The 15905-nt window shown below is 43.9% G+C and overlaps 1 protein-coding gene across 1 annotated transcript in view; it reads left to right on the forward strand.

Annotated features, from left to right (window-relative positions):
- The window catches only part of TMEM131 (transmembrane protein 131), a 234482-nt gene that overhangs the window by 203293 nt on the left and 15284 nt on the right, over positions 1-15905 (forward strand). Inside the window, exons 35-36 of the mRNA XM_077749192.1 lie at positions 11340-11515; positions 14979-15106. Coding sequence (XP_077605318.1) covers positions 11340-11515; positions 14979-15106 — 304 coding nt within the window. The remainder of the gene's footprint in view (positions 1-11339; positions 11516-14978; positions 15107-15905) is intronic.

Genomic DNA, 15905 nt, shown 5'->3' on the forward strand with positions numbered 1-15905 from the left:
TATGTCTAAGATAGTCTTCCAATATCTGTGTGATAGGCCCATTTTTATTTTCAGGGCCATTCATCTAGAATGTAAATTTTAAAATTACAAAATGGTTGTTAATTATCACAGCAGTCCTAGAATATGCCTACTAAAAGATCTGTAATGATGGTGTATGGGCACCACATTATTAGTGATTCTTGAGCCCACAGGGAGATCGTGCCTGGTTCCAGGCATCACATGGGTGGCCATTCTGTTTGTTATCTCTCCTATTGCTGCTGTTCAGAAAGGAAGGAGACAGAGTCTTTAATTTTTTCTCCAGCAAATGTTTTTATCAAAGTGTGACATACATATGGCAAACCAGCCTCTTAAATGAACTTTCAAAGGTAGGCATTGATCTCCAGGTTGCAAAAGAGTGGCATGTCCTAAACCCAGAGGCTTTTAGCTGGGCAGAACCTTTATAACATTTCTAAAGTTTCCCCCAGCACCTTGAAAATAGTCATTATGTTTACATGAAATATGAAGATTCTGTTTTCAGAACCACTCTGTTCCCCCTCCCCCTCCCCAGTATCTCAAACAAAAAGTCTCCCATATAATGAGCTTATGTAACTTCCAGCTTTTGGAGACTGCTCAAAGTGACTTATCTTCAAATAAATACAATCTCCCTAGATCTTGCCTAAATTGTAGGCTGTCCAGCCATTTCCCTAGTCATCCCTCCAGCCACTGCATCTCATGGAAGGTGGCACCCAGAAATGCCCTCTGTTCACAGCAGGGCAGTCATTGGACTCTGTACTCGGGTTGTTTCTTCCCCTGCCATACGTTAAGTCCTAGAGGCTGGACAGAGGCCGTTGCCAGCTTGAGGGTTAATACCTGAGGAAGCTCTGAACCTAGTGCGTCACTCCTCAGTATCTGTGTTAACTGAAGAAATGGACTCTGCAGCCATGCTCATTTGTGGCTTTGGTAGTGTGAAGGGCAGCTTTATCTCGGGTGGGGAGTTGCGGAGTGGTACAGGGTCGTGAGGCCAAGCTCTTATCATAAGGCAGGCCCAGAGACTAAATCATGGCTCTGCCCCTTACTGACTGTGTGACTGTGAAATTACTTCTCGGGGCCCCCGTTTGTTATCTTTAAAGTGGAGAGGATGGCTGCTGCCTGCATTGTGGGGCATAGCTCCTGCTGTGGTGGTTACCAGGGCGGGAAGTGGTGCTTGCCAGCTTCAGCCTGCTGAGCTGCAGAGGGCTGTGGAGCACCCCAGCAGCAGTGTCTGCTTGGAACTTAGTCTTAAGGGTGAGAAATGGGACAAGCAAAGGGCTAATGACAGAATCCTGAGGGCGGGGCTAGCAAGGAAAAGGCCAGCAGACAGTATGGTAGAAAGGCCAGCAGCAAAGATGGAACAGAGCTCTGCAGAGCCTGGCAGCTAGGACACTACTTGACCTTGGCAGGACAGGTTTAGTGAAGTGATAGGACTAGAAACCAGGTTACTGTGGCATACAGAGCCCTTTTCACATCAGGCTGTTAACAGTAGCCACTTCCTAGCGTAAGCTTTGGGGGCAAGTAAGTGAAAGAGGCGTTTACTCTTTAACCTGTAGTTTCTGTGTTCTTTAACTTTTAACCAAAAAAAAAGGATGAATATATTTTGTGGTAGTATTTTTAAGGAAAAAAAGGGACGGGGGGGGGAATGTGGTGCTTGGAAATATCTATGGGTCAAGGACAAAAAACCAGTAGAGCTGAGAGTGATGGTGTTGGTCACCATGACTGCGCATGCCTCGTGCACCCGGGTGATTGGCGTTGCTGTGACCCTGCATCTCCAGTTAGGAAACCCAGTCCAGAAAGATAGGTTGTAGCAGGCAGATATGGGAGCCATGCCCAGGCCTGATTCTGAGTTGTCAGCTTATAACCACACTGCACTGCCGCCTCCAAAAAGGAGAGAAGCAGGTGCCCAAGGAAGTGGGGGAGGAGGGGGTCCCAGTCCAGTAGATCATAAAAGCAGGGGCATGCTTCATTCCACAGGTACGTGGATGCAGATGAATGGGTTAGAGATGAAGAGGCAGAACAGGGAGTCAGGGGAGCTTCTCTTTTGGGTTTTTTTTTTTTAATGTTTTATTTATTTTTGAGAGAGAGAGAGAGAGATAGCATGAACAGGGGAGGGTCAGAAAGAGAGGGAGACACAGAATCCGAAGGCAGGCTCCAGGCTCTGAGCTGTCAGCACAGAGCCTGACGTGGGGCTCGAACCCACAAACCGTGAGATCATGACCCTAGCCAAAATCGGATGCTTAACCGACTGAGCCACCCAGGCGCCCTGGGGGAGCTTCTCTTTGAACTGAAGTAACAGCTGCTGGGACTGAGGGGAGAAGTGGTAGCATAGAAACAGAAAATAGAGACCGTTTGGACATTTCCGTGGACCGGGAGTCTGTGGTACGTGAGAGCTGGACATGCGGAGCAGCCCCTCGGGTAACACTGGGACCCAGCTGAGGCTCGCAGTGGCACCCCCTCACTGTTGCCCTTCTTCTCAGTCTACCCTGCAGCCCAGGGCTGAGGCGCCAAAGCTGGGGTGTTGGGTTACAGCATTGTCGGAGTTCTACAGGGCACAGGTGGCGAAAAGACCGGGGGTTGTTGGCAGGAGAGGCATGTGCCAGACTGTGTGGAACTTGGAGGATAGAGGAGCACCTCCTGCCAGAAGGAGCCCCGCAGACAGGGAGGGAGAACGTGGGTAGTCAAGGGATGGGAGATCCAACACGTCCAACTGCAGGGATGGTGGAAGCAAGGGGATGACAGGAGACGGCTCTGAAAGTGAGGCCTGACACTGTAGGGCTTCAGAGGAAACGCAGCTCCGGGCACGAGCAGGTTCTTAGGTGCAGCTTTGGGAATGGGATGTGGAAGCACAGTGCAGGTAAAACCCATTGGCAGCAGTGAGGCCACGGAGCTTACAGGTCTGTGGCCCTTTACACAAAGCCTCATGTGTTTAGGAATTCCAGTTCTGGGAAAGGCATACAGTGTATATACCCTGAGATTCACACAACTCTAAAAAGTAACGTCAGTTTAAAAAAAAAAAAAAGTAGCATTAGTTCAGCTTAAGTTGTACCACCAAGAAGTTTAAGTATCTAGTTTTGTTTCTAAATGAGTTAGGGAGAAAACCTCTTCAAGGGTTTTGGATTTCAGAGGTACTGATGAGAGATATTTGACCTGACTCCTACAAGGCCTGGGGCCCAGAGGGTCAGAGGAAGTCAGTGAGGCTGGTGCCAGGGTCCTCAGTGAGGACTGGGAGATATGCAGGGCACGATGGGGAGGCCAGACAGTGTGTAGGGGTGCATTATGTATGCAGTTGTCATAGATGTAGAGGGATCTGGCTGCATAGATCCCATCTGCCTTCCAGGCTGCCTGCAAGGGGACAGACAGACCAGATTTAGAGCTAACATCAAACCTTCCCTAAAAACACCTCCCTCCAAAAGCAGGGCATCTGGCAAGTATTGGTGAAACCTGAGGCTTGGCTGATACACTCTTCTTCCTTCTCCACTACTGGATATTGTCCCACAGGCAAAGGTAACCAGTCCTTGGCGTAAATCTAACCTGATCTGCCCAATACGGGTGCAGTAGTGGATCCAAGTGAGCTGAGAGAAGGGCTACTATTGGCACAGGGGAGCAGTATTGGTAGTAGTACTGGTCCAGGGACCAGCAATAGTGACATCACCTGGGGGCTTTTAGAAATGTAGACTCGTGGGCCCCAACCCAGACTGCTGAATCAGACTCCGCATTCAGCAAGGTCCACAGCTGATCGGGATAACCTGGGTGAACCCACTAGTGAAGGTAACCAGTGAGTGTCCTTGGGAGGTGGACACTGGTCCCTCTAGGGGTTTTTGGGCAGACGAGGAGCTACCCTTAAAGGGAGTGAAGAGAAATGTCTAGACAGGACAGAACCTGTTCTCTCTGGACATTAAATTGTAGTTGAGTATGCTTTTGGAATATCTGTGATATTTGATTTCTAGAATAAACAAATCCAAAATTAATTGAGTATAGTAATTTTATGACAACCCTATGTAGTTCAGTTCTGGATACTATAAAGTTTTGGTGGTACATCCTTTTTTTTTTTTTTCCCTAGTCCTGGGTACTGTATTGATTTTGCTTAATCCCACAAGTGGTATATACAACCTTATAAAGGTACATGAAAAGCTAGGACAAAAAGAATATGGGTGTTCTCACAGACTCAGTATTAATCCCTTCCTTGGGTTAGAAGTAAAATTATTTCACTTAATAGGAATTCTTTTCTAATTTCTCTTGAGCTAAACAAGTATCTTCACGGGGCACCTGGGTGGCTCGGTTAAGCATCCAACTTCAGCTCAGGTCATGATCTCACGGTTCGTGGGTTCGAACCCCAAGTCAGCCTCTGTGCTGACAGCCAGCTCAGAGCCAGGAGCCTGTTTCAGATTCTGTGTCTCCCTCTCTCTCTGACCCTCCCCTGCTCACACTGTCTCTCTCTCTCTCTCACTCTCTCTTTCTCTCTTTCTCTCTCTCAGAAATAAATAAAATAAAAAAAAAGAAAGAAATAAAACATTAAAAATAAATAAATAAAAATAAACAAGTATCTTCACAATCTAAGCACAGAGCTTAATCAGACAAAATAATATAATTACTATAAATTTTTTTTAATTTTTAATGTTTATTCTTGAGGGAGAGAGAGAGGCAGAGTACGAGTGGAGGAGGGGCAGAAAGAGGGAGACAGAATTGAAAGCAGGCTCTAGGCTCCGAGCTGTTAGCACAAAGCCCGACATGGGCTCGAACTCATGAACCACGAGATCATGACCTGAATGGAAGTCAGATACTCAACTGACTGAGCCACCCAGGTGCCCCTGATTACTGTAAAATTTTGAAAACTATTTGCTTTAGCTTAAAGAACTCCTGAATTTTTTTCATATGCATTTTTTTGGTATGTTTTAGTTTATCATACTCACATAAAGGTATTATTTCTGAACAAATGGGGGAAATAAATTTGTATGACCAGTACTGACCCAAGGAAATCACATGTGGGTCTGTGTCTTGGCCTCATTTAGACCATTTCAGCACCCAAAACATGAGGAAGCAGACAAATTCAAGCCAGAATTGGTGATTCTCTAGAGATTCTCGTTACGTATTACAGCTGACATTCCGTGGCCTGTCTTGGGTCCTCTGCTGCCAGGGACCACACATATTTAAAGAAACCATTGGCTGGTAATTGAAACTTTCCCAAAGTAGTTCTTTTGGGGAGAAGTTAAATAATTTAAGTGGAAGCGAGACAGCCAAAGTACCTTGCCCAAACTAGTTGATTACAAATTCATTTATTCACTACTTAGTGAAGACAAAAAGTAAATGAGTAGAGGACATGTTCTTTAAATTTATAATTCATACTTTGCCTACTTAAACTAATTGAAGGTGGTTTAAATTATTAAAGCATGTGTAAAACAGTAAATAAAAGACAAGAGTTTTTGATGTTTTATCTGTTTGTTTTTAATTATGTTGCTTTCTCATCAGAAACCTAGAATGAACTTAGTTGTTACCATTAAGTGTTAAATTGAGCAGTATATTTCTTGACAGCTAGAGCCAGACATTGTTATATAGTTCTGGGGCAGGAAAAGGAAGCCTGAGAACTCACCTGAAAAAATACTTTGCTGGCATTGAATTCCTGCTTGACTCTGAGGACACTGAATAACGGAATGGGCACTTTGTCTTGATTGGAGAGAATATGGGAATGTTCTTCACATTATCTAGGCCTTATAACATTAAATCCTAGCTCCTCCTCCACACCACGCCTTTTAGGCATACGCTCAGCCTCACCCACGCTCACAGCCCTCGTGACTACGACATGTATGTAGTCAGCTCATAGTTGGATTATTTGATGAGGCTCAGAGCTTCCCTGTTTGGTAAGGATGTTAGATCTGTAAGATGCAGATGGTACTCTGTCACAGATACTTAGCAGCCCGCCTTATGTTCCCGTACACACAGCCTAGCCCTGAGGGACCCTGCAGAGAGGGACAAATGGTTTTTGGCAGTAAAAAGCTTTGTATCCACTCAGTCATTAGAAAAAATAGATTCCATCAGGCTTTAAAGGAAAAAAATGACCATTTTTATGAGCAGGCCCAGCAACCAGCAACAGGATATAACTTAGTCAGCAGTACAGTATCACAGCCCAGACACAGACATGCTCCTCTTCTGTGCCTCGCTCTACAGCACCTTGCACCTAACTGCGTCTTTTACGGCTGTGGCCATCCTGCCTTGGACAAGTCTACTGGCAGCATCCTTCCCACAGCGCTTGCTCACTTCATGTCTCTGTCACATTTTGGCAAGCTTCACAATGTATCAAAACTTTTCATTAAATTTGTTGTAGTGATCCATAATCAGTGATTACAACTCACTGAAAGCCTGGATGATAGTTAGCACTTTTTAGTAATAAACTATTTTTTAATTAAGGTATGTACTTTTTTTAGATATAATGTCGCACACTTAATAGACTACAGTATAGTATAAAGATAACTTTCTTTTTATTATTTAGTTTGAGAGACGGCACAAGCAGGCAAGGGGCAGAGAGAGAGGGAGAGAGACCGAATACCAGGCAGGCTCTACGCTGTCAGTGCAAAGCCCAGTGCGGGTGTGGGGCTCCATCTCAGGAACCGTGAGATCAAGACCTGAGCCAAAATCAAGAGTCAGACACTTAACCAACTGAGCCACCCAGATGCCCCTAAAGATAACTTTCATATGTACTAGGAAACAGAAAAATTGATTTGACTCACTTTGTTGTGGTGTTCTGGAACCGAATCTACAGTAACTCCAAGATATGCCTGTATTAACACCAGTACAGTCAAGATACAGAACATTTATGTCACCATGTGATCCCTTGTGTACCCGTTTCTAGCCACAGCCACTTCCCTCCCACTCCTGTCTCTTCCTTAACGCCTGGCAGCCATTAACCTCCGTTTCTATAATATATCATTTCAAGAATGTTATATAGGGGCTCCTGGGTGGCCCAATCCGTTAAGTGTCCGACTTTGGCTCAGGTAATGATCTCACGGTTCATGAGTTTGAACCCACGTTAGGCTCCACACTGACAGCTCATAGCCTGGAGCCTGTTTCGGATTCTCTGCCTCCCTCTCTCTCTGCCCCTCCCCTGCTTCTGCTATGTCTCTCTATTTCTCTCAAAAATAAATTTTATAGCCAAAACATAGAAAGAGCGTAAGTGTCCATCAACGGATGAATGGATCAAGAAGATATGGTTTATCTATATGATGGAATACTACATGGCAATGAGAAAGAATGAAATCTGGCCATGTGTAGCAACATGGATGGACCTTGAGGGTGTTATGCTGAGTGAAATGAGTCAGGCAGAGAAGGACAGATACCATATGTTTGCACATATAGGAGGATTAAGAGGCACTTAACGGAGGATCATGAGGGAGAAGAAGGGGAGAAATAGTTGGGGAGAGGGAGGGAGGTAAACCATGAGAGACTCCTGAATGCTGAGAACAAACTGAGGACTGATGGTTTTGGCGGGGAGAGGGGAGATGGGCATGGAGGAGGGCACTTGTGGGGATGAGCACTGGGTGTTATATGGAAATCAACTTGACAATAAACTATTTGTAAAAATAAATAAATAAATTTTTAAAAACATTAGAAATTGGAAAATAGAAAAAAAAGAATGTTGTATAAATGGAGTCATACAGTTTGCCACGAAGACTGACTTTGGATTCAAACCTGGATACATTACTCATAGAGTGACATGGGATGAGCTTCCAGACTTGGGGCAGCAAGTCTCAGAGCAGGTCACACTGTAAGTGTATTTCAGGATTTAGAAAGGCACAAAACCAACTTGTACAGCTTGGCAGACACTGGCCTAGCACTTGCTATGTTCTGGGCACCATGCAAGGTGCGGAGGATAGAGAGATCAGTAAGGCTGATCACTGCCATTCAGGTGCTTAAAGTGTATGAGGAATAACACCAAGGGGGCAGATATTGACCAAGTAGGTCAAGGTTGCATCCTCAATCAAGAGTCTGCCTGGTGATAGCAGGAGTAGGCAGACAGAGAGAGTGGGTGGCCTCAGGGACATTTCACCCAGATGGTGATGTGAAGCCTAAGGAACGTGTCAGTCGTGTTGGGTCTATGACTTGGCCACTGCTGGTAACAAACACTGAGTTTTCCTAAGCTGCTTTTCCCTTCAGTCTGTATTGTCTTTACTTGGATAGGTTAGTTTTTATATAGATTATGCACCAGTTAAGGCATGGTTTCCTTAAGGCGGGTGATATCCTGTGTCCTCCACTGTGTATTGAGGTAATAATTTATCTTTGAGAGGGCAGTTTCCCTGTGACTTCTGATACCTGCTTGCCAGTCCCCTCCTAGCAAAATGTTTGAGACTCTTTTTTCCAAAGCCCAGTCTTTCCACTGGGAACCAGTCCCTGAGGAAGAGAAGAGACCCTTGAGAACAAGGTTGCCTGAGAAGTTAGCTTCTTCCTTTACCCCACCAAGTGGCAAGGGGAAGACAGATGCCACTCCTGTGTGTGCAGCCTTGCAGGGCGCATAGGCCCATCATCAGGCTGATCTAGTCAGAATTATTTCTAGTCCTTTGATGACAGCATGCTCTCTCCCCTCCCACCAACATTTGAATTTGGGAACAGAAGCAGAAGAAGTCACACAGGAGAGTAAGGTAGTCGCTGGCTAAGCCATTGGACTGATGCTCTGGTGATTGTGTTGATACCATGACTAATGATTCTCATCCTAGTTACACACTAGAATCACTTAGAGGAGCTTTTTAAAAATTTACCCATGCCAGGTCCCACACGCAACTGCTTAACCAGAAACTCAGGGTGGAGCCCCAACAAAGCGACATTTGTTAAAAGCTCCCTAGGTTAGTCTAAAGTACAGCGGAGTAAGTATAATTGTTACAGCCTGAGAACCCAAAAGATGTTTTTAGGATATTTAAGTCAGTTTGGACATTTTAGATTTGAATTGCTTATGTCAAACTAATTAAACTGAGCTCCTGGGGGGAATTTAAAGGGGAAAGAAGTTCCAAGAGCAGATCTCTAGGGAACATGAGCAAAGATGAAGCCAGCGAAAAAGTTGCCAAAAGAATCCTAGTACCAGAAAAGGATAATAATGTGAGGTATGGCTGGGGCGGGGAGGGGGATAGTCCAGTGTCCAGTCAAACAGAGAGGTCTTGTAGAATGAGTTCTAGAGGTCAGTGGTATTGACAGCTAAGGAGCTATTGATAACCTTTTCAAAATGCCATTCATTAAGGTGCTGGGGACACAAGTCCAAGTGCAGCATATTAAGAAATTAATAAAAGATGGGGATTTAAAAAGTGTAAACTAGTCTTTCATGAAATAAGCTTTTTTTTTTACCCAGGTTTTCAGCTTAATTCTTAGTTTGTTAAGTGTTTCTTTTTCTCCTTTGTGTATCCATGTCTTCAGTATGAGTCTAGTTTAAAAAAATATATTGCTTCTAACATTTCCTGTTTGTTAAGCTGGTTTCAGGTTATTGTAAATACAGATTATTTATACAGGTTGTGCGTCTCACACAGTGAACCTAAGCATGACAGAATTGTGTAATTGCACGTGAGAAACTCATTGCATGGGGATTGATCTCGGTCATGTGGGGAAGTTTGAAGTGCTCTCGGCATGAACTGTTGAACTCAGAATCTGAGAAATCCAGGGGCTCCCAGGGCCAGAGCAAGACCGGCTCCTTCCCTCCTGCCACAGCAGAGAGGAACTCCAGCCAGTCAGGATGGATCAGAAGCTATAAATAAACCCATTGGCCAATCTGCTAAAACAAAGGCTTCTCAATTTTTGAGACTTATTGTCCCGGTTATGATTTCAAATGTCATACCTCCTGGAATCAGTGTGAAAGTAAATGGCAAAATGATATTCCTAAAAATCAGTCAGAGCTTTACCTATTCTTTTTATAGATCAGGCTCAGCAGAACTTTACTATAAAGGGCCAGGTGATAAATATGCAAGGCTTGGTGTGCCACAAACTGTGTTCTGTCATATATTCTTATTTCTTTTTTCCAATCACTTAAAAAAGTAAAAATCACTCTCACCTCACAAGCTATACAAAACAGGCCACAGGCCAGATTTCATCCAGGAGCCATGGTTTGCCATCCCCTAGATGTCAAAGTTTGAGTTTCTGACAACAGTTGACAGTGGCCATGAAACCTTGGGATTTAGATAACTTGTATTAAGCTACCATTATCAGAGTAATATATTTTTAAATGGCGTATATAGAATGGGTTAAACTGTGGCTTATGTGGCTTCTGTAGCAGCTTTACCCTGCCTGTCCGCCCAGGTGACTCCACAGATGCTGGAATCCGGGGATTTCTCTGCAGCTGTCTATGCAGCTAGAATGTAAGCTCTCTGAAGGCAGAGATAATGTTGTTGGTGCTGGTGCTGTACTCAGAACATGGAATGCTGCCTGGGAAATAGTGGGCACTCAAATAACTGTGGCTTCTCATTTGTCTTGGGAGCGTCCACATCTTTTAAAAATACTAGGCTTTCTACATTTTTTTAATGTTTGTTTATTTTTGAGAGAGAGAGAGAGAGAGAAAGGAAAGGGGCACAGAGAGAGGGAGATACAGAATCCGAAACAGACTCCAGGCTTTGAGTGGAGCCCAACACGAGGCTAGAACCCACGACCCATGAGATCATGACCTGAGTGGAAGTCGGATGCTCAACCTACTGAACCACACAGGCGCCCCTAAAAATTCTAGTCTTTCTATAGCTCTGTTGTTGACTCTGTCCATATAGAACATTCCATGGTGTTTATGTGCTAGGCACTGCTCTGAGGGCTTTATGAATTCCCCATTACAACCCTGTGAGGTATTGTCTCTCCCAGCTTACAGATGGGAGGCCAAGATCACACAGCTGGTTGAGGAGAGCCGGGATTTGGACTCAGCCATCATGGCTCTGTCTCCGGGCCTCTTACATCCCTTGGGTGATGCGCATGGGCATCACCTTCAGGCTTCCATCTCCAAACAAGTTTGAAAGGATCTCTGGGTTTCACCTCTGTGATTTTTCAAAGCTACATCACCCTGTAGAGTATAAAAAAGTATATTCTAAGACACAAATTTGTCAAAACTACAGAGTTTGCCAAAAGTCATTGAACTCTGTACTTAAAATGAGCTTATCTTACTGTACATAAATTATGCCTCAGTAAAACTGACTTTCACCAGTATTCTAATCAAAAAGCCAAACACGATTTGGAAAGCTTTAATTAGAGAAAAAATGAATTAGAGAAAGAAACCTTAATTAATGAGAAAAAGAGTCCAGCCTCTTGGAGAAAAGTTATAATGGCTGTGTTTTCTGAGCTATTTAAAAATCACGAAGTTATTTTATTTTGACTTTTACCCCCAGGGAAAGGAAAACCTCTTCAGCGCAAGGTGAAACCACCTAAGAAGCAAGAAGAAAAGGAGAAGAAGGGAAAGGGAAAGCCACAGGAAGATGAACTGAAAGACTCCTTGGCTGATGACGACAGCTCCTCCACCACCACAGAGACCTCCAACCCAGACACAGAGCCTCTCCTCAAGGAGGTACGACGGGCCCCCCGCCCCAAGCAAACAAGGGAAGAAAGTGTCTCCTGCAGCACATGACACTGTCTCGTAGATCAGGCTTTTTAATAGAGAATGAGCCTTTTCTCTTTCACATATGCACATGTTCTGAGGATTTTTTCTCAGCGTGCACAGGCAGGCCTACGCCACTGTCTTGCAGGAAGCAGTCACAGCCCCCAGGAGAGGTCTTCATTTCCCCCAGGCAAGAATATCTGCAAGCATGTTGATAAAGTAAAATAATTAGAAACGGGAAACACTGCTTGAGAGATAGGGACTGTCTAGAATAGTACCTACTCTGGCTCATGTAATTTGTTTCAGATTTTAAGTTATCAACAGAGAATGAGAAAGAACTAGACCATTTTAATTATATTGGACTTCTCCTGGCTTATCACCGCTGGTACAGCGGGCTTCAGTAGCAGCTCACTCCTCCCGCAGGGAGGGCAGGGACTGTCCTGGAGGGGAAGGTGGTCCCAGGGAAGACCCGAGGCTGTGGTGGTCACCCACAACTGGCCAGCTCAGCACACATCAACACATGGAGAAAGCTTCCCTACTTCTCAGAGTCCTCAGCAATCGGGGTGGTCCCCAGTGTCTAATAATACTGCAAACGCCTGGTACTTAGTGGTGTTAGGTAAATGGAAGGTAAGGTTACTGTTGTGAATGGGTCTGAGACTGTGAGCTAGAGGTGCTTTGTAGAAAAGTGAGGGCATAATTCTATTTAGGCATTTTTATTTTTAGATAACTATCTTTCAGATTTAATATGATCCTAATATAGCCTTTAATACTCTAGGCCCCAATTTTTCAGTTTTAATCTAGTGACCTAACGAATCATGTCTTAAAGAAATCTAATAGTGTCATCTGCATATATAAATTTTTTAAATGAAATTTATATGACTTATTTTTCTTGTCAGTCCCCTTTCCCTTTGCCTCCTTCACATGTGGTGTGGTGCTCAGTATGCCCCAGTACAGTCCATAGCACTGGAGTTCTGTACTGTGTCGTATCCTTTCTAACAGATTCCTTCAGAGACACAGAATGCCATCTACTCATCTTTGAATGCAGGCCCAAGAGTTTCAGTGATACGAATAAGCATTTGGAAAGCATTTTCAGCACAGGCTTTCTTCACAACTTTTCCTCACTTCTTTTTTTGCTTTTCTCCTAACACTTCTCTCCAGCTGACCCCATCAGCCGCCATTCTGTGCACGCCCGCTGGCATAATTCTCTCTGTTGTTCGTTTCCTCCTGCTTCTCCCTCTCCTTCCCTGCCGTTTGCTTCTTGCAGACACAGCACAGAATCCTCCATGTGGCCTTCATGCCTGCTGTCCTACCCCCTTCTGATCAGCTTTGATTCCTCTTCCTCCTCAGTGCCCTTGCATATAGTTTGTGTGCTTTTACTTCTTTGTGACTGGTCTCTTTGCCAGTTGTGTGTGTTTTCTTCCTAACTAGATAACAGCTGACAAGTCGCCCTCCCATGGAGGTCTTTTCCATCCTTCTTCTACCCTTTCATTCAGAAAGTAGGGGTCGGGTAGACTATCCCACAGCCATTAAAAAGGGATGAGCTCTTGCCATTTGTGACAGCATAGATGAGGAGTGTTAGCTAGGTGAGGAAGTCAGACTGAGAAAGACATACCACATGTGTTCACACATATGTGGAGTCTAAAAACCAAAACAAATGGATAAATAAGAAGCAGAGTCAGACCCACAAATAAAGAGAACAAACTGGTTTTTGCCAGAGGGGAGGGGGTGGGAAGATGGGCAAAATGGGTGAAGGGGAATGGGAGTCACAGGTTTTCAGTTATGGCATGAGTAAGTCCCCGGGATGAAAGGCACAGCTTAGGGAACATAGTAACCTTGTGGTATTTCTGACAGGTGGTAGCTGCACCTGTGAGCATAGCATAGCACCTAGACATGCTGAATCACCATGTTGTACACTTGAAATTTATGTAACATTTGTGTCAACTATATGCAAAATCTTTTTTAATGCAAATTAAAATCAAAAAAACAATTATGTACTTGAGCACCTAAGTAGCAGACCTTGTGTCTGGGAAACAGCAGAGGACGAAAAGACCATGTTCTTGTCCTCAGAGAGCTCATGCTCTACCAAGTCCTTTATGAGTCAACTGGACAAGAAATAAGTCAACTTGTCTTAGAAGGTATGTGGACAGGAGACTGTTTTAGCCCATTCTCTGATTATTTATTCTTGACAGTTAAATAGATGGACCTGGTGTGACCTGTTAAAACCCACGTTGCTTTAATAACCATGAACTGTGAAGCTGGGTAGCCTCTCATATACCTTGTGCCTGTAATTCCTCCCACACCCGCAGCTGTGCTCTTTGCTGAGTCTGTCCTTCCCGTCTGTCCCGATTAGCCTCAGTGCATCCTTACACACAGTGCCGCTCAGACTGTGTGTGATGAAGAACCAGGGTGTTTTTATTTTCCGTCTGTCGTCTAGGTGCTCCTGCTGCACACAAGTAAGACACACCCATGCCAAATGCAGCTCCCCAGCAACCTCGGTGATACCTGAATGGACCCTTGCCCTGTTGGGGAGACAAGTCCACTGGTCTCATGCTCGGATGCTACTGCTGTCAAGTTACTATAAAAATGCATAAGTGTGGTTTCTGTGCTTATGCAGTGGTCAGGGGCCAGAAACCGCATTGGGCGGACCAGTAAAATAGTACGGCTTCAAGGTGCAGCCTGGGTGTGTCCTCAGCACAGGCTCCACACTCAAGCCAGGCAAGACAGCCCTTCTGTGCTCCGGGCATAGCCAGTGTACGTTTCCAAACAAAGGTACAAGTTCATCTCCAGCTGTCATATGTGTCCCCGTCCTACTAGACTTAGCCCTTGGGGAAAGGGCCTGGGCCCCCTTGGTAACCCCACTGACTAGCACCAAGTGGCTGACTGGTAGATGTTTGTTGAGTAAGTGAATGAATAACTAAGCTCCTTCTCGTTGGTGGTGAATGGTTAGCATTAAACCCACCATAACACTTTCACAGCCACAGGGTCACTTGTGGACACAGCGAACACTGACTACTGCCTGCGCTGTGTTCTTGCCCTGAGTTTTACTTGTGCTCAGGATTTTGGAGCATTACCAGAGTGTGTAACTTTATATTGCATTTCAAGCTAAATTTTCTTATAAACAAAAAAAAGCAAGGTTTTGTTCCCCAATACTTAAAAACATGAAGCTACCAATTTGCTGCTACCACTGTACCCATCCAGGGCAGAGTAGGAATAGAAATAAAATAATATTCTTTATAATTCAGACTCAACAAAACATAATAAGTCAAAGTCTAAAAAAAATTGAGAGAACTACAATAAAGGTAGAAAGGAATTTATTATTTTTATACATACGTGTCATATCTGCTCTGTCTTTGGTTTTGTGTCTGCCTTCATATACACTGTATTACTCAGTTTCATTAATCCTTCTCAGCAGTTAACTGTTCATTTCTTACAGGATACAGAAAAGCAAAAGGGAAAACAAGCCATGCCTGAAAAACATGAAAATGAAATGTCTCAAGTGAAGCAAAAAAGCAAAAAACTCTTAAGTGTTAAGAAAGAAATCCCAACAGATGTGAAACCCAGGTAAGAAAAATGAATGAATGCAGAGAACGAAGATATATATAAGAAGTTACTGGTGAAATCCAGGTAACCTCTGTGGCTGGTCAGTTTTTATGGGATGTTTTTGTTTTTGTTTTTTGGTTTTGTTTTTGCAACAAAAGCCACGTGCTGCATCATGTTTCTCTTGGGGGTTTTTTCCTAATGCTTTGTGTTAATTGGGGACCACATGCTTCTGATTCAGAGATGTAAAAGACAGAGTTAATGACTTGTTAATGAAAATTTAGGATGAAAATTGAGGTTGGTAATTTGTTCCCAGGAAGAGAGCCATTTCACTTCTGTACAAAACATTTCACCTGTACAAAGGTGACCTTGATAGTTTAGCCACAGGTATGAACATAACTTTTCTCAAAAGGAGCTCTGAATCTGTTTACTAACCCAGAACTACAATTGGGTTCTAGAATTTTGTGCCATAAAACTTGGAAGAATTTATTCTGACCTTAAAAATGCTCAGGACAGTTGTCACCTATCAGACAACTCTAAGATGAATTAACTAGGAAATAACTCAATTCCAGTCACCATGGAACAGAATTCTGGTGGGCCCCACCGGGAAGGCTCACTGTAGAATGTTTCTGCAAATAAATGAAGGAGTTGAACTATTAGGTTATTAATTAGGCTACTTCATACTTTCATTAAACCTTAGATCTACCTAATAAGCTAACTTTAGTTTTAGTATTGTTAATGCCCTTCATAGTTCATCGTATAAAATGACCATCTGCATGGAAGCTCGTATTTATCTTGTGTGATAAGTGGGCATCGACCTATT

Source organism: Crocuta crocuta, unplaced genomic scaffold, assembly GCF_008692635.1.
Source record: "Crocuta crocuta isolate KB4526 unplaced genomic scaffold, BGI_CrCroc_1.0 scaffold118, whole genome shotgun sequence".
In the NCBI taxonomy this organism is placed as follows: domain Eukaryota; kingdom Metazoa; phylum Chordata; class Mammalia; order Carnivora; family Hyaenidae; genus Crocuta; species Crocuta crocuta.